The 21,430-nt window shown below is 34.1% G+C and overlaps 1 protein-coding gene across 2 annotated transcripts in view; it reads left to right on the forward strand.

Moving 5' to 3' along the window:
- The window catches only part of LOC150108421 (uncharacterized), a 111,168-nt gene that overhangs the window by 50,069 nt on the left and 39,669 nt on the right, over positions 1 to 21,430 (forward strand). For both annotated transcript variants that reach the window (XM_090415835.1, XM_090415836.1), the window contains one exon: positions 11,339 to 11,476. In XM_090415835.1, the coding sequence (XP_090271961.1) occupies positions 11,339 to 11,476 (138 nt within the window). The remainder of the gene's footprint in view (positions 1 to 11,338; positions 11,477 to 21,430) is intronic.

Here is a 21,430-nt window from a genome sequence, read left to right on the forward strand (position 1 = left end):
CCATAGTAGATGCAATTGATTCCTTTCCCCCTTTTTTAAGTTAGCTAAATCATTAACCCCACTGACATGACATTCTTCGTCTTTTATTAAAAATTCCACTCATTTTAAATAGTTGATCCAGAATTTAATTTTAGGTTATAACGATATTATGACAAACTTTGATATCGCCTCTCTTTTTACCAGTATCCCTCTTTTTGACACCATAAATTTACTAAAAAATGTTTTACCCCTGATATCATTGATCTTTTTAATTTTACCATTCATTCTGGCTACTTCACTTGGAAAGATACTATTTATACACAGATTGTAAGGGTACAACCATGGGCTCTCTCTCCCCCTACAATTGTTATTATATGGAGCATTTTCAAAAACATGCTCTTGATACTGCTATTCTCAAACTTACTATCTGGCTAAGATACATTGATGTATTCTCTATTTGGCCACATGGCTCAGACACATTACTCCTTCCTCCTCCATCTTAACAGACAGCACCTCAGAATCCAGTTCACTATAGAATGACGATAATAACCTGCTTTTTCTGGATACTCTAATCACTTCTTCCCAATGGCACCCTTTCTTTCTCATGTTACAGAAAACCCACCTGCACAGGTAGATACAAACTTTCTCATCAAACCCTCTCCCCATCTCAACAATATGGTGTTATCAAAACTCTTGTACATAAAGCCTGCAATCGCTGTTCTACCCAGAACCAAAATTCTGGGTAGAATATCAACATGCTAACTATAGCAATGCTATTATTGTTCCTTATATCCAGGACACATTGGGGAAAAAAGCCAGAACTCTAAAAAAAAAAGTACAATCCCTACACTGCATTCAAACGTGATCTGAAGATGGCTGCTCTCCCAGAGTTCTCTTCCTCTGTTCCAAGTGTTTTATAAAATTCCTTGTTCTCTCAAACTTATATTATGGTCAAACTGAAAGTCTGTAAACATCTACCTAGAAGAGCATAAGAAATACATCTGTTGCCATTAGTATGCTCAGCAGGTTTAGCTGGCAATGCCTTGAATACTTTGCACAGAATCAAATGGGAAAAAAACTATGCTTCACCACAACAAATATAAATTTGAAAGACTTTTTAGAATCAGCAGAAGATTTAAAAACTAACCTAATCTTAATAAATATTATATTAAACTTCTGTTTAACAGCAGCTATAGAGGACTCCTACAGGACTTTAGGTTTGCAGTTCTAATCTTTTCCACTTATTGTTTTGTGCATTTTTGCAATTTGAATGTTGTTTCCCCTAATGACATCTCAGTGATTGAGACCAAATATAAGATTGAGTAAACATGTTGTTTAATTTTTTTTATATACTGTATTTATTCCATTAAACCTCTTAATGAATTCAAACTAGCATGTAAGTCTAAATAGTTGATCTGTATAATCATATTCATTAATTTCTCATTTTGCATAATGGCAGACTGGTCCACATAAGGACTGCAAAATAATTTTTTATGGAGCATGAGTGGTTTTGGCATAATTCAGTAATCTGTTTTAAGTAATTATTCTAGTTTACTTTTTTTTTTTTTTTTTTTTAAGATGCTCTATTGAAATATGACATTTCAGTTGCACAATTTAGTTAGTAAATGCTTCTTTCTTCATGTTGAAATTCTGGTGAAATAACAAGTACAATGAGTACTCAGTTATGTATAGCATTCATCAATTATGAAAATGAACTTTATTAATAAAAGTATAGAAGTAAGTTGCAGAAAAAAAAAAGGTGTAGCAAAGTACCATTCTTCTCATTAATTTAGATATCTTTACTAAAAAAGTTATTGAAATGAAACTGATCTTTTTTGAGCCTCTAAAACCATGATGAATTGAATTTTTTAGTATGCAGTTCAATGGTGAAAATGACAGGAAGTGAGTTTCGTACTCATTTATGAATGCCAGCCATTTTAGAAATAAGAAAAAAGATGTTGATGTCTAAGAATAATTGATATAAGTGAGAGAACTGAATATGATGAACTATTTCATTAATCCACCCACACAAGAAAACATGCAGATACTGTAGGATATTTAGTTCTGTGCATAGGCTAGAGGTTGATGATAGAGAAGAAACATGTTTGTTCTTCTTGAATTTGTAGTCTTTTGAGAATATGAGACAAGGAAAGTTTTTCTTTTTTTTTTTCAGGGGGGGGGGGTTGTGTGCTTACATTTAGATACTTTTGAAAAAAAAAAGTAAAGGAATGATGCATGACGTTTGAACAGTGTCCATGGAAGTATCTGTACAAAGCATAACACAGAAAGTTAAAAGGATTTGAAGGGAGGATAATATTTTTATACAGTAATTCCTTGAGTTTTAAAAAAAAATTATTCAAATCGCCCTGTAAATTATGTATATTAGGACATCTCTGATTTCCCTGCCTATCTTTGCATCATCGTCAGCAGATAACTTAAGATATCCTGTCAGGCCCTAGCCAATATCTTAATATATAGTAAAAATTAAAGATGCCAAGAAATTATATTCATCCTTTATCCAAGTGTAAGCAAATGGAGTTTGCACGTAAAGTGACTTCATATTAATTGCCTTGGTATCCCATAATGCAATGCACATATCCTTAGACATGTGTAATGCTATGCATTATGGGAAGGGCCACTACCCAGGCCAGTTTTGACCTTTATTAAGGTCTCAACAGTGGGAGCCAGACCCAGAAGTCATGTTTCATATATAAGTAATCAAAAGGTATCACACTTTATTACTAAAATACTCTGAATTAGAGATAGATATTGAAAGTTTTTTCACTTGGCTATATTATCGATTAAAGATGCCAAGAAATTATATTCTTGGATATTACATCCCATATCGTTTCTTAGCCGAATAAGAAACTCAAAGAGTTTCATGCTGAATATAGTAGAAACTATATAAAGTTCAGCGATTCCAAGCGTAAGCAAATACCTGGATACTGCAGCAACTGACCCTTAAGGTAGTGCAAGCTGAGGCAACTCATGTCTAAGGTGGAGCAAGCTCCGATCACTATTCTTGATATTTACCCATAATGTGAACTTAGCTCCTAGGAGCTGTATTACTGTTCTACATTATGAGAGGAGGTCACTACCCAGACCGGTTTCAACCTTTATTGAGGTCTCATCAGTGAGTAGGTAGACCTAGTTAATATCAAGTTTGTAGCGAACAGAACTTACAACCCTTCTATGAGTATTGCCGAGAGGTATCCTAATAAATTATTAGATATATGAACAGCCAAAGGCTGTCGCCGAATTGAAGCCTTTGGCTCTTCATATATCTAATTATATTCTTGGTTTAATACTTTATCCAAGTATAAGAATGGAGTTTGCACGTGAAGTTACTTCATGTCTGTACTATCTGTATATAGAGGCTAATGACATGCAAACTCTGTTCGCTTACGCTTGGATAAAGGATGAAACCAAGGCAGTCACATCCTAAACTGAGAACCTTCTGATGCTATCATCAAATTTAACACTTTCTCAATGTGCTGCTTGAGGAAGTTCTCTCTCAATACCTCAATAAATTCTTTCTTATAAGTTTTCTTTGCTACCCATTCATATAATTCATATAATTTTAGTCACCCATAATAATGACTCGCTTAGTACCCATTTCGTACTAAGCGAGTAATTTGGTTATTTATTTATTTAGTGTATGGCTCACACATGAAAAGTTACATTACATTAATCCTTAATATATATGGACATAGTAATAGACATATGTACAATAATAAGACATAATACAGTCATAAAAGAGACACTCAAGAATCGAGAATATGCTACCACTGAATGTCTAGGTTGATTATCCAGTCGACTGCACTTGGTGTAGCATGGATGAAGTCCGACAGGTTTCCACTGTATGCACTTTGGACACATTCTGCTGTAATATGATTAATTGTCTGGCAGGGTGATCCACAGTCGCACTTGGGTGAGGTAATCATGTCCCATTTGTAAAGGTGGTCTGCACATCCGCCATGGTTGGTGCGGATTCGGTTAAGGACAGACCAAGTTTTCCGAGGTTGGTCAAAACTCGAAAGTATCTGTATCCATCATCATCATCATCAAATTCCTGACATGTACCCTCAAGGGGTGTACAGGATATGATAGTACTACATGAAAAAAATTACATCATTACTAACTTCCTATCTACAATTTTCCTCAAAATCAGTCTGTTACTTGTCAAGACGCCAACATTATCAGATCTTATATTTCTATCGTCAAAAGCACTTTGTACCGTATCAATACACCTATATCTTGGTCTTCCTCTGGGTCGTTTTCCTCGCCCATTCTGTTTAAGTGACCATACCACCTGAGATTAGCTCTGCTGACAATGTCATGTTCTTTCCTAATATCCTCGTTTTTAATATGATATTGCCATTGATGCCATCTGTTCACGCCTCTAATCTTTCTCAGGACTCTCATATCTGCGGTCTCTAGTCTTTGGTCAAGTGTTTTACTTCTGACCCAGCTTTCAGATCCATAAGTTAAAATGGTTTAAATACTGTCTTGTATACAGCTAATTTAGTGTTCCGACTAATTTCTCTCTTATTCCATATGAATTTATTCATTTGACTGCCTACTATACCAGCTTTGTTGATTCTGTTGTCTATTTCCATATTTAATTTACCATCATCAAATTCCTGCCATGTACCCTCAAGGGGTGTACAGGATATGATAGTATTACATGAAAAAAAATTACATCATTACTAACTTCCTATCTACAATTTTCCTCCAAATCAGTCTGTTACTTGTCAAGACGCCAACATTATCAGATCTTACATTTCTATCGTCTAACGCACTTTGTATCGTATCATCTTCAGTAAAAATCGTGCCTAAGTAGCTGAAATGTTTTACTTGTTCCACAGGTTCCCCGTTCACAACACAGTTGACATTTTCAACGATTCTACCTATTTTCATTGTCTTTGTCTTTTTAATGCTGACCTTCATACCATATCTATTACAATTCAATTTTTGTTATTCAAAGTTATTCAATTTAGTCAGGGAATCTTGCAAACTTGTAGCGGATTTATTTAGAAGTATAACATCATCCGCATAAAGCAAAGAGCTGATATTAACATCTCCAATTCTGATATCATGTTTAATACCACTTTCCTTCATAATGTGATCCATATAGATAATGAATAACAGAGGGGATAATGTACATCCTTGTCTCACACCAGATTTAACATTAAACCATCTTCCTGTACTTCCTTCAATTCTAACCGCTGACTTACAACTCAAATAAAGACTAAGTATTTGTTGATATAATGTCCCATTGACACTATATAACTGTAGCATATAGAATAGCTTCTCTCTTGGCACCTTGTCATATTCCTTTTCCAGATCGAAAAAACTTAAATACAGATCTTTGTTATATTCCCATGCTTTCTCAACTATTGGTTGTAAAGTGAAGATCTGATCCTGACAGCCTCTATTTGGCCTGAATCCAGCTTATTCTTCACCAAGCTTTTCTTCCACAATTCTTCACAACCGTTTCTCAAGTATACTTGCATAGATCTTGCCAGAAACACGCAGTAGGGAAATACCTCTATAATTCTCACATTCAGTTTTATTTCCCTTTTTCTATATGGGTACTATTAGAGCTCTACTCCAATCATATGGAATTTGTCCCTCTGTCCAGGCTTTCTGAACTATGCAGTGCAGCCACTGCAAGACTTTTATGTCACCATACTTCAGCATTTCTGGTAGAATATCATCTACTCCTGCTGCCTTTTCACATTTCAAGCCTTTGATGGCTTTTTCTACTTCAAGTATGGATATGTATTCCTGACTGCATGCCTGGTCAGTGTTTTTTACCACTGTGCTGTCATCACTGCTTGTTTCATTTAGCAGTTTTTCAAAGTAATTACTCCATATTTCAAGGATATCTTTTTGTTCCGTTTTTATGTCACCTTTATCATCTCTAACTCCTTTAACAGCACTCTTTCCTCCATTCCTAAGCTTCTTCAACAACCTCCAGAATATTTTGCCACCTTTTTGATACTTATTTTCTATATTCTTGCCAAAGTCCTCCCATGACTTTTGTTTAGCTAGTTTTCCACAGTGTTTCGCCTTCTTACATCTGTCTCTATATTCTCTAAGAGCACAAGCTGACTTATTTGACAGGAACTTTTGATATTCTTTCTTCTTTTCCTTCACTGCCTCTTGAACTTCCTGTGTTCACCATGGAGTTCCGATTTTTCTATCCTTGCAGACAACCTCACTACATGCCTTTCTGGCTGAATCAATCAGGGTTTTCTTCAAGGCGTGCCACTGAATCTCCAAGGTTTGGTTCCTGTTCTCAAACTCTTTCATATTTTCTTCAATAATCTTTGTGTATTTTAGTTTACAGTTCACATCTGAGAGCTGCTCAACTTTTATTCACTAAAAAACTTTCTTACATGTTATTCTTTTCAATATGAAATTCAAGACTAAATAGTGATCGCTTACAATTTCAAAACCTCTGTACACTCTGGTGCCCTGCACCAGGGAGAAAACATCACTATCAACAATAACATAGTCAATGAGACTTTTCTTATTCCTTGCCTCTTCTCTCCATGTGAAGTTGTGCACATTTTTATGTTGGAACATGGTGCTAGTAATAACCAGTCCATGTCCTGAGCAGAAATCCAACAGATATTTGCCATTATTATTAGCTTTGCTCTTTTGTCCAAATTTTCCCAAAATATTTTTGTATGTCTGACAATCATTTTCTATGCTGCTGTTTAGATCCCCAACAAGGACCAACTTTTCCGTTTTCATTGTGTCAGCTGCTTTCTCTAAAGCCTCAAAAAATTCCTACACTTCTACCTTTGTAGAACCTTCTGTGGGACCAAAGGCACAAATAAGTCTCATTGTCCAATTCCCCATTTTGATATTTGCCCACATCACTCTACTTGAGACTGCCTGCCATTCAAGAAGATTAGCCTCGTATTTTGTGTTGAATACCATGGCTACTCCTTCTTTTATTTGATGGTCATTTCCTGAATATAACATTTTGTATTTATTGCTCAGAAAGATCTCACTAGTTTTTGTCTTTTTTGTTTCAGTCACCCCTATTATGTCGATCTGTTACTTATCTAATTCTTCAGCTAGCTCCATTTCTTTGCCATTCAGGCTTCTTATGTTGATAGTACCAATCTTTAACTCTGGTGATGTTGAGTAAGGGGTGTGCTTTCAGATTTGTTCCAGTAGCTGACTTTTCACTGTTCGCCCTGGTTCCCTGGCGAAAACAACGCGGGCCTTGTTTAACCGGGTGACGCCCCAGCCGGCATGAAATTTTGTCATGTTGTACCATCATTTTAGGGGTGCTTAATGGTCAAAGCTGTATAACTGAGAGGAGACCTCCACATAGCCTTTAAAGGAATGCAGAGAATCGACCAGGGCTTCTGACCTAATGTCCAATTCTCACCTTCTCGTGGTGCGCCCTGTTGGGTATCTACCTGGATACTGAACGAACGAGGATGGGCTGGCAATTTGGGATTTAGCCAACCAAATTGTATTCTTATTGGCTTAAACCAATATAGAAAATGATGTTACATGATGGTATCTGTATTGGGTCCGCTAATTCGTGGAAGGTCCCTGTTGAAGTGTTACACCAGGACTCTTTCCACTTCTCCTTCATGTTGAAACTTGTCTCTGCAAGTTTTTTTGTTGTTAAGATTGGAGGGTGCCTTGACTTTTGCCTGTTTATTTCTAGGGGTGGGATGTCTTCATGGATTGGAAGATTTTGGATTTCCGTGATTTTGCTGTATTCATGTAGAAGAAAGTTGGATGTGTGGAGGCGGGATGTTGCTTAGCACTGGGAGCCAGTAGGTTGGAGTTGATTTTACAATTCCAGAAATAAGGTGCATGGTGGTGTTAAGCTGGGCAGCAATGAAACACACATGGGCGATGTTTAGACATACTGGTGAGCAGTATTCAGCTGTAGAGTAAACGAAGCCAAGAGCAGTGCAGCGAAGCATTGTTGCTGAGGCACCCCAAGTTGTTCTGCATAGTTTTTGCAATATATTGTTACTTGTTTTTAGCTTAGATGCTGTGTTAATGAGATGTGGTTTAAAAGATAATGTTCTATCCAGAGTGATGCCCAGATATTTCAGGAATCTGTTGTAACATAGCAGTTTGTGGTTGAAGTAGACCATGAGTTCTTTGTTAGCCTGGTTATTGTGCAGGTGGAAGCATGAAACTTCTGTTTTGCTAGGATTTGGGCATAATCTCCATTTGCTGAAGTATTCATCTAGGACTGCAAGGTCGTTTGTTAGTGTATCTTCCATTGTAGGGTATTTAGTGATGCATTTCATCGTCCTGAGCAGTTAAATCACCAGGTCAGTAGCAACACCTCACCATATATAATTCATCATGTCCTTAATCTGACTTTGATAGGTATATCAGAAAATATTCACCAAGGAACACCTTCTATGTAGTCCTTTATTTCTGATGCTCCAGGCATTTGTGTATAGAATAACAACTTACCTTCTAGCTTTTTCTTATGCTTGCTTCTACAGTCTGCTTGGTCTGGCTAGGCATCTTTCTCTTTTTCACACACACACACACACACACAAATATCCAAAGTGTAAATTTCTATCCCTTCAGCAGGTTCACAATCACGCTTAATTACATTCATATCATTATCATGTTTACATACCAAAATCTGAACTTGCACACACTTTCTAACCATTCGTCCTATGATGATCTAGTTTCCCTGATTTTACTTCATTAGATCTCAGTCCAGTTAATAACTTCTCTTGATGCCAATCAATTTAAATGCAGGCCATACCTCTTATACTAATCTTTTCTACCATCATACTCATTCCACACATCCAAAAATTCTTGTCCATTTCTTCTACACAATCTGTGCATTAAATCATTTGGTATTGTGGCCCTCCTAATTCAGTGCTGTCATAATAAGTTACTTTTTTTTTTTCTCACTTTTCTTGCTTGTTTTTTCTAATAGTTCTTTTACTTTTACTTCCTCTCTCATACTATATTTATCACTACTTAAATCATTAATTCCAACAAACACTGCCATATCTTTAATTTTTGCTTATGGAAGTTCAAGGTAGTGACTCCTTCAGCAAGTACAAATTCCATGATTGAATCACTTTTGTTTTTCTTATATTTGAAGTGACATACCTTATTATTATTATTATTCATTGTTACATCTTTCTACTTGTTCTGCTCATTTTTCTTGTCCTGTCTGAGTTACTTGAATCATTTCTCATTTTAATTCTCTCATCAATTGTCTAATAATTTGTTGTAGTCAATTATTTCAGTGCTGTCAAATTAGCTTCATACTGGTACTGCAGTTAGTGGTGTAGCTAGGGGGAGGGCGGTCTGCCCCAGGTAGTACTTTGAACCTTACCTTAACGCTACTGACTGCAGTGCTTCTGCTCATCTCTAAAGATTTCCGTCTGTGGCATTTTTGTTAACTTGTGTTTTGTTCTTGTAGATTCTTGGTGCAATTTTTAAAACAACCTAAATTTATTAATATCTCTACAGTTATAGTATTATATCATTAAATGCACTAACTACAATAAATTCACTGAAAACTAATGTAATATTCTAGAAAAAATTGCTAATGTTACAGAGTTTTGCAATAGCACAACTGCAACAAAATAGTCTTTAACTCTTGAACCAGACTTCATCAGATCGATAAGAAAAAGATCGAAAAGAAAAATATGTACAAAATTTTTTTTCACTTGATTACAAAGTAAATTATACTCTTGACAAATTATATTCTTATTTAATCCTTTATCCAACTGTAAGCATACAGTTTACACATAAAATATCTTCACAACTAGGCTACTTGTATAATGATACTGTTGACTTTACATCAATTGCCTTAGCATCCCATAGTACAATGCATATTTCCTTTTGAATGTGTATATGCTATGCATTATGGTTGGGACTACTACCCAGACTGGGTCTGACTTTTATTGAGGTCTCATCATTGGGAGCTAGACTCAAGAAGATGCCAAAGTTGGATTAATGCAAAAGTCATAGTCATACTGACTATGACTGATTATACTGACCCACTGGTAAAATCTGAAGAAAATGTTAATCTTGATAAGAAGGTATGTGGTGCAATTGTGTGTAAGATTTTTTTTACGGGGGGGATCAAATCTTTACTGTGGAGTCAAGAAGCTAGAATAGTCCTGGGAATAAAAGGAATGATTTTGCAAGCTCATGACATGTCAGCAAGTGCTATAAGAATAGAGAGGAAATTGTATGAAAGCTAAACTAAGCTTTGTGTTAATGTAGGTAAACAAAAATTATGGAAAACTTTGGTAAGAACATGGTAACTAAATTAAATAACTGCTATTACAGTAGTGTAAAAAATCAGCACTGACAAGAAAAAAAATTATGAAAATGGGCAGAACATGGGAAACATCAATTTCAGTCTTACTGGTAAACTAATACAGGAAAAAATTAAAAGTAAAATATTGGTGGCTAGCCAGTTAAATAAATTATATGGAATAAGAGAGAAATTAACCAAAACATACAACTAGCAACATGCAAGATGGTGTCTAAACAAGTTTCTAACATATGGATCTGAGTGCTGGATTAGAAATAGTTAACAACCAGAAAATAACTTGACATTGTTAGTATTCAAGAATGTGTATGCAGAGTTAATCTTACCTTTCCTCTTATTCTTTTAGAATAAGAGAGGAAATGTTAGCAAAACAAATTTGATACTAGAGGTGACCAATATCTAGGTGAAGTGATGCAGTTAGCAGTGTCTCTTAGAAGACCTGCTGCCTTGCAGGGCTTCACTTCCCAGACTGGTTTTAATCAGTCATTTCACACATAAATGTTTGTTTAAGAGTAAAATATGAATGAAAAGAATATAATTTCTTGTCAAACATGAAATGAAGGAAGGAAGGGGGTTTGCTTGTTTTTACAGACACTGTACATTGCACCCGTTTTAGTCAAATTTAGAATAGCATTTATGTTGTTTAAGGTCCCTTGAGAATTTTGGCATGAACAGAAGAAAATGGCAGATGAAAGTAAAATGGTTTTTAGGAGAGTAGTCCCTTAACATTAGGGACTCTCTTAAAATTTTTTTCATGATTTAAAAATAATAATAATACCAGCCATATAGTATGTCTGAATTTTTAGGAGAGTAATCCCTAAAAATCAGGGACTCCTAAAAATCGTGTTTTTTGTCTCCTTTGTTTTCTTCAGTACTTGATTCACTTTTTTTTTTTCCCCACACATGAGATATTTTTAGAAATTGTACCAACTACCAACATATTCAAGTATACTAAGTACATAATTTCTAACTAAATACTTATTTACTATGTTCATATTAATTGTTATTAAGTTATTTCATTTTATGTTGATTGATTTTTTAAAGTAACAAGACTCTACGAATCTTGTGAAAGTTCAGAACAGTGCTCAAAAATGGTAGATATTAATTCCCAGTGTTCTTACTTGCTTGGTTGTATATGCAATGATCAAATGGTAGAAGTGGACAGAAGATGCACATTCAAATGTAAGTAGTTGGTAAATCTTAAAGCATTGCTAATTCTTATAAAGCAACTATATTATTGAAGTATAAATTACTGGATTGTTCTGTACTTTCTTGTATGATGTGATTATTAATTTATTTTCTTTAATTTGCAAAAGTACAAGGTGTTGGATCCTACTTCTTCTTAACTCATACTTTGGATCCGACATTACGATGTTCTTAACTAGTTGATAAGTTGTAAGTTGATTTCTAATTCAAATATAAAGAAAATTTATATTTAAAGACTGCGCCACTTTATATCTGAATTAGTTCAAGAATTGAAGATAAACCAACTCCCAACTACCCTTCCTTTATATGTTGTTATTATATATACTGGCCGAGTATATTTAACTTACTCAATTTACCCACTTTGGTTCGAATATTTTATGAATGGTGCAGTAAAAGAGATTCAGGCAAAACACAACTTTTGATTAACAAAAACAAACATTTAATTTTAGAATCACAAATTTTACATTTAAGATCAAAACACTAAAGTTATTATAAACACTTCAGCCTTTCTGATAATACTGTCATACAAACTCAGATAATGGTAAATCTGTTATCTCTAATACAGTCTTCTCACAGTTCCTTAAGTTCCAAATACAATAAAATCTGCACTAACACCTCTTTACAAGCAAACACTTTTAAATTTACACCTCAGCTAATCTTCGGAATAATTACTGTTGATATAAGGAAATTCTAGGATGAACCTGACACACTTCTCTGTATAGGAATATTAATGGTTGGAATAATCTTACCAATAATCTTTTTTCTTAATCAACTTATATGCAAACACTTTTTATAACTGTAAACATCTTAAACGTTAAACGGCACTCATTAAAATAATTCTTCTAGGCAATAACTGAATTAATCATCGGTCACAATACACAAACAAAAGTTCTTGCATGAAATACTACTGATCAGTTATGAAATAAGGCAACACACAATAATTCCTTAGCTTGAGGTTTTATATGCACAGTTGTTCATTCCTCCAGCATTCAATTAATTCTTTAGACACTACAATTCTAAACATAGCTATCGTTAAATTTCAACTATACAGCCTCTACTAATTCTCTAGTTACTCCGTGTGTCCTTGAATGGTCGGTGCTGAAATTAAATCTCAACTCAAGTATCGCTAGTCTATTTAGTAGTCACTCAGCTGTCTTCCGTAGCTATAATTGTTATTCTACAACTTATTAGCTAACCGCTTCTCGACTAGTAGACCTTATTTAGCTGCTTGAGTGACTTGCTGACTCGCTATTAACGTACTGTGATTACCGAATGCTCCGATTCCAACCTAATGCCAATCCTCTCATTTCTCTCTCAATTAATTCTCAGCATTCTTTCCTTTTTATATCCGTTGTTCCTGCCTAAATTGTTCTCCTGATCTAAAACTCTTTTCAATAAACCTTCTCCTCACGTGGTGTTCCAAAAACGTGCAAGCTATCTAACATACGTTTCCATGACAACAAAACAAAATATAATAAAATATTTTGTTTTGTTATGTTTACATTTCAAATAATGCGCAGTTAAATTATCAAATACAAGTTCTTATAATATTAACATAGTAATAATTAAAATAGCTTAATATTTTATACAGTCTTTTCATTATTAATACATATATCTTTGATTAAATAATTAGATATTAGACAAAATTAAAGTAGTTATATGAATATTAATTTGTAAAATAAGTTGTTTACATTAAATAATATTTACAAGTCTAGCCTTTGTGATGGAAGATCATGTTGGATTCTGAACCAAATAATAATTACTCTAATCTCTATATATTCAGAATCCAACAAAGGTAAACATGAAACTAAAAAACAATTACTGAAAGCAGAATAAAAATCCTAGTGAAATTTAACAGCTTTTACAAATTTATCCAACTCACATGACAGTTGTTATTGAACAACTGTCATGTGAGTTGACTAATGATAAAATATTGTTCACTTGAGAAGCTTTGAGATCATATCAGTACTTTAAGTACAGAAAGATTAAAATTTGTGATTTATCTTTCTTCATCCTTTTTTAATATATTTTGACTTAATTTTATAGTATTTATTATTAATATCACATCATTCATCACTGGATTAATTTTTTTTCCGTGTTCCATTTTTAATAAATATCCTATCATTTTTACACTTCAAAATCTTTTATTTATATTATCTCAGATTTTAAATTTTATGATTCAAATCGAGTGTCATCTTACTATTCTGTTTATTAATATCATCACTATCTATAATCTATATGTTATCGTTTCATTAATGTTTTTAATTAAAAAGAGCTGCAGCCAAAAAAAAAAATATGTTCTGATCCATTGATGCTCTGTTAAAATAAAAGTTTTGCTTTTTTTCTTTACATCAAGGATTAATCAGTACTGGTCAGTTGAAGGAATGGATGCATTCGTGCAAAAGAATTGACATGTGAAACACATCTGAAGAGATATTTGTCTCTTCAAGTGTTTTTCAAAAGCATCTAGCAATAGCAATGCAGAAATCATTTTTGTTTTGAGAATTCTGAATTGTGCTCTGTAACATGAATTTTTCAGAAAAGAATGTTTGAAGAATTTAACTCCATTTTTTTTTTCTGCAAGTATACCCAAGAATTTAAAAGTTTTCATTAATATGTGGTGGATCTGTCATGACTGTTAGATCCACCTTTCATATGGCAAGCATCTTGTCTTAAACATTATTCAAGTATGCCATTTCTATCCAATGTGCATATATTGCATATATTGTGGGTATATGCAAATGAGCCTTGGCATAAAAGCAGGTATTCCATTTCATCTCTGGAGTGAGAACAAAACATTTTGTAATAGCAAAATTCTTAGATATCACTGCAAGACATCATTTAAGTGATGAATTCAGGTGGCATTGCCATTGTAAGACTAGAGGCCAAACAAAGTTAGCTGGAGGTAGCCATATGGTTGCATGCGAGTTGTTCTGGTTCACAGACTGTGTGACCAATTCCAATAGTCACAGACATCATCTCAGAGATACAGTGAAAGAAGGCCATGGGCTAACAGCAGTGGGTGACTGCTATCTGTGATCTCATCTCACATCAGCTGCAGGAACAGTGGTATCTGCTTCCACTATATACAGACATCAGAAACAAGGTCAGAATTCCTATGTTCATTCATATGGGTGTGATAGAGGGAAACATTTATCCTATAAGACGATAATGTTCATCTACATTGAGTGAGGACCAATATCTTAAAGAAGAAACTATCATACATATGGACTAGCCAACAAGGTCTCTTGACCTTAATCCTATTGAGTATGTATAGAATGCCTTAGATAGATGTGTTGCTGCTTACAAAAGTGATCTCGAGTGTCACTATTCCTACACCACAGAAGAGAACATTTGAAATGGGTCAGCTCCACATCAACTAGACATCAGTCCCAGTTTGTTCTAAAAAGCAATACCACGCATGCTCTAATCTGGAGAGAACCTGAGACACATTATTATCCCTCTAATATCCATGAAAAAGACACTTATGGTGGACTCAATGTGATGATTTGATTTGTGCTTCTTAGCAGAACTATGAATGCTGCAGCTTATAGAAACAAAGTCCAGAATTCCAATATTTATTCTGTATGTGGGTGTGATAGAGGGAAACATTTATCCTATAAGACGATAATGTTCATCTACATTGAGTGAGGACCAATATCTTAAAGAAGAAACTATCATACATATGGACTAGCCAACAAGGTCTCTTGACCTTAATCCTATTGAGTATGTATAGAATGCCCTAGATAGATGTGTTGCTGCTTACAAAAGTGATCTCGAGTGTCACTATTCCTACACCACAGAAGAGAACATTTGAAATGGGTCAGCTCCACATCAACTAGACATCAGTCCCAGTTTGTTCTAAAAAGCAATACCACGCATGCTCTAATCTGGAGAGAACCTGAGACACATTATTATCCCTCTAATATCCATGAAAAAGACACTTATGGTGGACTCAATGTGATGATTTGATTTGTGCTTCTTAGCAGAACTATGAATGCTGCAGCTTATAGAAACAAAGTCCAGAATTCCAATATTTATTCTGTATGTGGGTGTGATAGAGGGAAACATTTATCTTACAAGACGATAATGTTCATCTTCATTGTGAGGACCAATATCTTAAAGAAGACTATCGTAAGTATGGACTGGCCAGTGAGGTCTCTTGATCTTAATCCTATTGAGTATGTCTAGGATATCCTAGATAGATGTGTTGCTGCTGTCAATCCCCTCCCCCCCCCCCCTTCCTCAAGACATGAGAATTACCAACTGAGCTCCTGGACACCATTATAAACAGTATGAAGTGTTGTGAGTGCTGTATTGCTGTGAGGAGTAACCACATTCCTTATTGAGGCACTCTGACAATCTCATTTTGATCATGTTTTTCTGTTATTGTATTAACTATTTGTTTACAATTTTTGTGGGTGTTTCAAATCTCATATACTACTTTTCACCAAATTGCATAAAAATTGATCCTACAGTTTGAGTTATTGTGATTTTTCTTTTTGTTCTTAAATTTATAGAAGCCAGTGTACTTCCTGACCACTCAAAATTTAGACTTTTAATGCTTTTTTGTCATTGAACTATTGTGCATTTTCTATAGATGATTGCATATCTCTCTTACATACAGTATTAATATTGCAATTAGTTCTGCAACCTCTTGGGAATATTTTTTCTGTTGCACATGACAATTGCAATAAATTTCTCTTACCAGTTTGTATGCTTTTATCTTAGTACTTCCCATTATACCAAATTTGGCATTATACACTTCTGCAATATTAATATCACCACTAACATTCCAGGAGCTATTTTTAATGCAGTGATTCTTGTCTTTCCTATTTTTGGTGTGACTTCTGAATATAAGTTCCTAATTTCCTGCTGAAATAGAAAACTGGAATGCTTGGTTCGCTCTTTCTTGTTGGAATTTCCAAGATTGAAAGAAATAATCAATTCATACGAAGGACTTATTTGTCTCAATTGTGATAATCGTTTCTCCACTATCACAAAATATTTCCAGTTCAAGAAAGATCAAGGTAGCTCCAGTTACTTTAGCACATGCAAGCAGTCGATTTCATTTGCTTACTTCCTGTTTGTATTGTGTTAATGCACTGTAAATCTCATCAGATTGTACACTGACCTTAGTCTTAATTGCATTGGAGATAATTCCATCAAATTCTAATGCAGTGTAAATCATTCCTAAAAATGTTGTTGCCTCTGTAGTACAATTAATAGTGATGATACTCTTTAGCTTGAAAGACCTGACTGAGTCCCTTCTTGGATAAAAACCTTTACATGTTTTTCAGCTGAAAGTGGGTTAGTCAATCTCACATGCGAACGTTTTTTTTTTAATGAATGAAGACCAAATTGGTGAAGGATGATGCCTTGCTTAAAATACAGTGTTTTTTCCTCCCTGCAGAACCGATCAAGGAAACACACAGTTTATACACAATATATTAGCTTTGTAGGTTTATTACTGAAAAATAATTCCAACTAATTATTATTATTATTATTATTACAGAATACTCCATGGAGTCCTTAGAGACTCATTGAGGGGAGGCCCTAAACATCATGCCAAGCCCTATCCAACATTTACACAATATCTATCATACTTTGAATTCATTCACAGTCATGGCACCCACAACATCTCAGCAACCTATCCCAATCATTCACCACTCTCCAAGTAAAAAAAAAAAAAAAAAAAAAAATCTAGTTCTAACACACTTGATAACTACACGTTTGCTCCATTTTCAAGGATGGCCACTAGTTCTCCCACCACCAGACCTGTTCTGAAAAATTTTCTCCGTATTAATCTTGTAAAAACCTTCAGTAACTTGTATGTCTCAATCATATCACCCCTTTTCTGCCTGTCAACCAATTTATGTAACCTACAAATCTTCAACCTGTTCTCATGAGGTTCATTCCATAGAACTGCTACCATCTTACCTCTGGATCCTCTCCACCTCTTCCTCATCACCCATAAATCCTGGTGCCCAGATCGGCATGCAATAGTCAAGGTGGGGTCTTATCAAGGCTCAATAAAGAGTAATAATAACTTGCTTGTCTCTGCTCGTCAAAGTATTTTTCAGTAACCAAGTAATCTGATGAACTGCTTTAGCCACTTTTGCTATGTGCCCTCTAAGCCTCAACTCCCTATCCACCAATACTCCCAAATCCCTGGCTTTGTCAATTTACTAGAGCTCATACAGTTCCATCAATATATATAGCTGGTAATCTCTTCACTCCAAAATGCATAATCTTACACTTTGCTATTAAACTGATATCCATTCTCCTTTGCCTAGGCTGCCAGTCTATCCAAATCATCCTGCAAAATATTAACATCATCTGTATTTGTAACTATTGCTCTATCCAATTTTGCATCATTGGAAAACAAATCCCGCTGTGGGTTCAAATTCCGCCCTGGGCATGGATGTTTGTGATTGTCCTACAAATTTTGTGTGGAAAGGGAATCTGCGACCCTACCGCTTGTTCTAGCAGAAAATATCATTGCCAAAACCATGTGAGGTACGGCAGTGACCATACGGTGTCTACTGACGTCAAATGTGGGAAGAAAAAAAAGGAAAACAACTGAACAGATCCTTTCCTATATCATTAATGTACAAATTAAACAGTAGCAGCCCAAGAACAAAGCCCTGTGGTGCTACTAGTCACAGCTCTTCTTCTGGACTACTCCTAAATAAACTACTCTGATCTCTCCATCAACCACCCTCCTATCCATTTCACCAACCCTATATCCATCCCCATGTGCTGCAGTTTATTAATTAGAATTCTGTATGGTATCCTGTTGAAGGCTTTTGGAAAGTCCAGCAGTATCACTGTAAATCTAGTCTGAATATGTCATTGAGATGAATGATTGTCTTATTATTTAAACAACCCTTATTAATTTCACAAGCTTCATAAAATTAAGGTATTGTATATTGTATGAGTTGTTCTAGTCCTGAAAATAGTACAGGCTCAAACTTGTTTGCTTACACTTGGATTAAACCAAGTATATAACTTGGTATCTTTACTTTATTTTAAAGCTTCACAAAACATAAGTCTTTATGCAGTTGCAAAACTAAAATATTGATTTTTCAATTTACATAGATGCATTCTGAAAAAACATTGTTGATATATAATATATATACACATACACATATATATAAAGTTAGCTCTTGAATGATATATCCAAGAGCCAACTGTGTCATAAGAAATTAAGGAAAACGGAAAGTTGTGTATTATGAGTCAAGCCAATGCCCTGTAAAAGACTGTTTATTTTTAGGGATTATTTTATATCAGATATTGTTAAATGTACGTAAAACCTAATAAAGAAGTTTTATAGGTACGTTTGTATTTACGAACATTGCATGGACTAATAATTTGCAGCTCCCAATTCATTTTATAAATGCAGAACCGTGGTGAACTTCAAGAAATGTAAAATGTTCATAAACATTTTACATTTCTTGAAGTTCACCAATATTTTGCTATGCATAACTGTGTGAAAATGTTTAGTTCAGTAATTTTTCTCTTTCTGTGTAGAGAAAATTGAAGTTCACCAATATTTTGCTATGCATAACTGTGTGAAAATGTTTAGTTCAGTAATTTTTCTCTTTCTGTGTAGAGAAAATTTTCTGAGTGTAGCACAATATACACAATATGGAAATATACTGTTCTGTTCTGTTTTGTTTATTACTCTTGAAATATGAAAAACAGGCATGTTATGAAAGTAAAAAAAAAAAAATTTACTGATTTCAGTAGAAACTGGATTTACTTAATTGATCTGAAAGCAGCAAAAAACTTGCCTCATCTGTTTATATTAATAACATCAATCATTTTAATTATTTGACAATTTGGATTCAGAATGAAAACTATAATAATTGTGCTTAGTTATTATACACACAAGGCATTAATAGAGTTGGCCTGCCAAAAAAAAGTACAAAGAAATTTTAAAAAAAATAATTTATTTTTGAATCGTATTATAATAGTTTTACTGTTTAATACCTTAGTAATAACTTTATATTGGTTATGGACTAATGGTTATTACGTATATTATACTTTATTTCTTTCCACAAAGAACCAAAAAGGAAATCTTGTTTAATTAATCTAATTAATTAAAATAAATTATTTTGAAATTCATTTTTGCTATCTTCGTATTAACGTAATTTATTTCAGAAACATGTTAAACAATTTAACGAAAACATATAAACATATTAAATTACAATTTATCTCACACACATTTCCATGAATGCATTGTCTGTAAGTTGGGGTTTGCCTGTAGGAAAATTGTGTTTCTTCTGATTTGAAGAATTTTTATTAAAAGTTTCACATGCTTGGCATATTAGTGGCTGCAACTGTGTGCTGGTCTTCAATACCAGTAGGTCATCCTTCTTTTCTCGCTCTTCTTAAATTTGATTAAATCAACACACACACACACAAATATATATATGTATATATATCAATAAAAAAATGCCTGCAATATGAAAATACCTCTAACAAAGTCATGTAACCAAACCAACATTTGATCGTTGGCTGATACAGGGATCTTTGAGGGCTTTTTTAGTTCAGATTAGCCACTCTCATATAGATAAATGCATCATTATACAATCTGAGATTAACAGAAAGGCATTTAAAGACAAGTGGATCACAATACACCAACTGTTTACCAGAAATTAGTAGAATGCCTCTAATTCAGTCTTTGAAGTTATTTCCTGAGATGGAATAAGAATTTATTAATATTGCTCATTAAGTGTTTTGTTTATATGTGCATTCTCTATTAGTTCCAGAAGGATAATATATGTATTATGGTAGCTAAACAAAAGCTATGGGAGGATGTCAGAAAAAAAAAAGGGCAATAGCTATCATTTGGAGATGGCTTAAAAACTTAATGAATGGTTACAGAGATATATTCTTTGAAATTCATTAATAAATGATAAAATTATCTTCAGAACTGGAACACAATTTTAGAAAAGCTGAATAACAGTCCAAGAATTAAATTTTAGAGTTGAAACAATCCATCTGGCTACAGTGCATATTGTTTGCATTACATCTTGAACACAACTTTATTATATAGCCAGGTTTATCAAGCTTGCTCAGTTTCAGTTATTTGATTTTAGCACTTGGTTGTGTGTTTTTGAGTGTACTTTGCTAATTGCAAGTATGGTGAACATTATTTGCATTGCATTAGGACACAGCACTGCAAGATAGTAGTGATCTCTGCATCTTTTTCTGCTACTCATTTGATACTCGCATCATTGTTTTCCCTTTTTCTGTCATAAAAATATCAATTTCATTATTACAGTTTAAAGAAATTATATAACACTAGGCCATAAAAAGCCATCTAACTGTACTGTGTAAAATTGCATCTTCATATTCAGCTTAAATTCCTGAAAGAAAAAAAAAAAAAAAAGACTTGAATCATATGATGATTATGGCAATGTGATCTTATAAAATGTGACAGTATACAATAAGGTGACAGCTGCATTGGATGAAAGAGATGGATACACAGTGGTATACTTAGATTTTGCAAAACTTTTGATAGATTACCACAAGCTGATAGTCCAACTAGATTGGAACAGGTTGGATATTGAGATTAGGATTTACATTCGATTGCAGATCGGCTGTCTGATAGTTAACAGTAAGTTGAGTATGGGGGAGGAAAACAATATCCCACAAGAGGAAGTTCATTGGCGATATACCTCAGGAGTCTGTTTTAGGGCCATTGCTGTTTAATCTGTATATTAATGATATTGAGAATATTCAGTTGTTTGCAGATGATGCAATGTTGGAAAGAACTATGATGAGCAGAACGTATATTGTATTATAAGGGGACTTGACCAGACTGAGTGAATGGGCATGGAAATGCTAACTGAATGTTGCAAAGCATAAGGTTTAAAAATTTGGAAAACAAAGATGTGATGTAGAATTTAGATTTACTGG

The sequence above is a fragment of the Typopeltis vanoorti genome, chromosome 3, assembly GCF_054136105.1.
Source record: "Typopeltis vanoorti isolate ZY-2024b chromosome 3, IOZ_Tvanoo_1.0, whole genome shotgun sequence".
Taxonomy (NCBI): domain Eukaryota; kingdom Metazoa; phylum Arthropoda; class Arachnida; order Uropygi; family Thelyphonidae; genus Typopeltis; species Typopeltis vanoorti.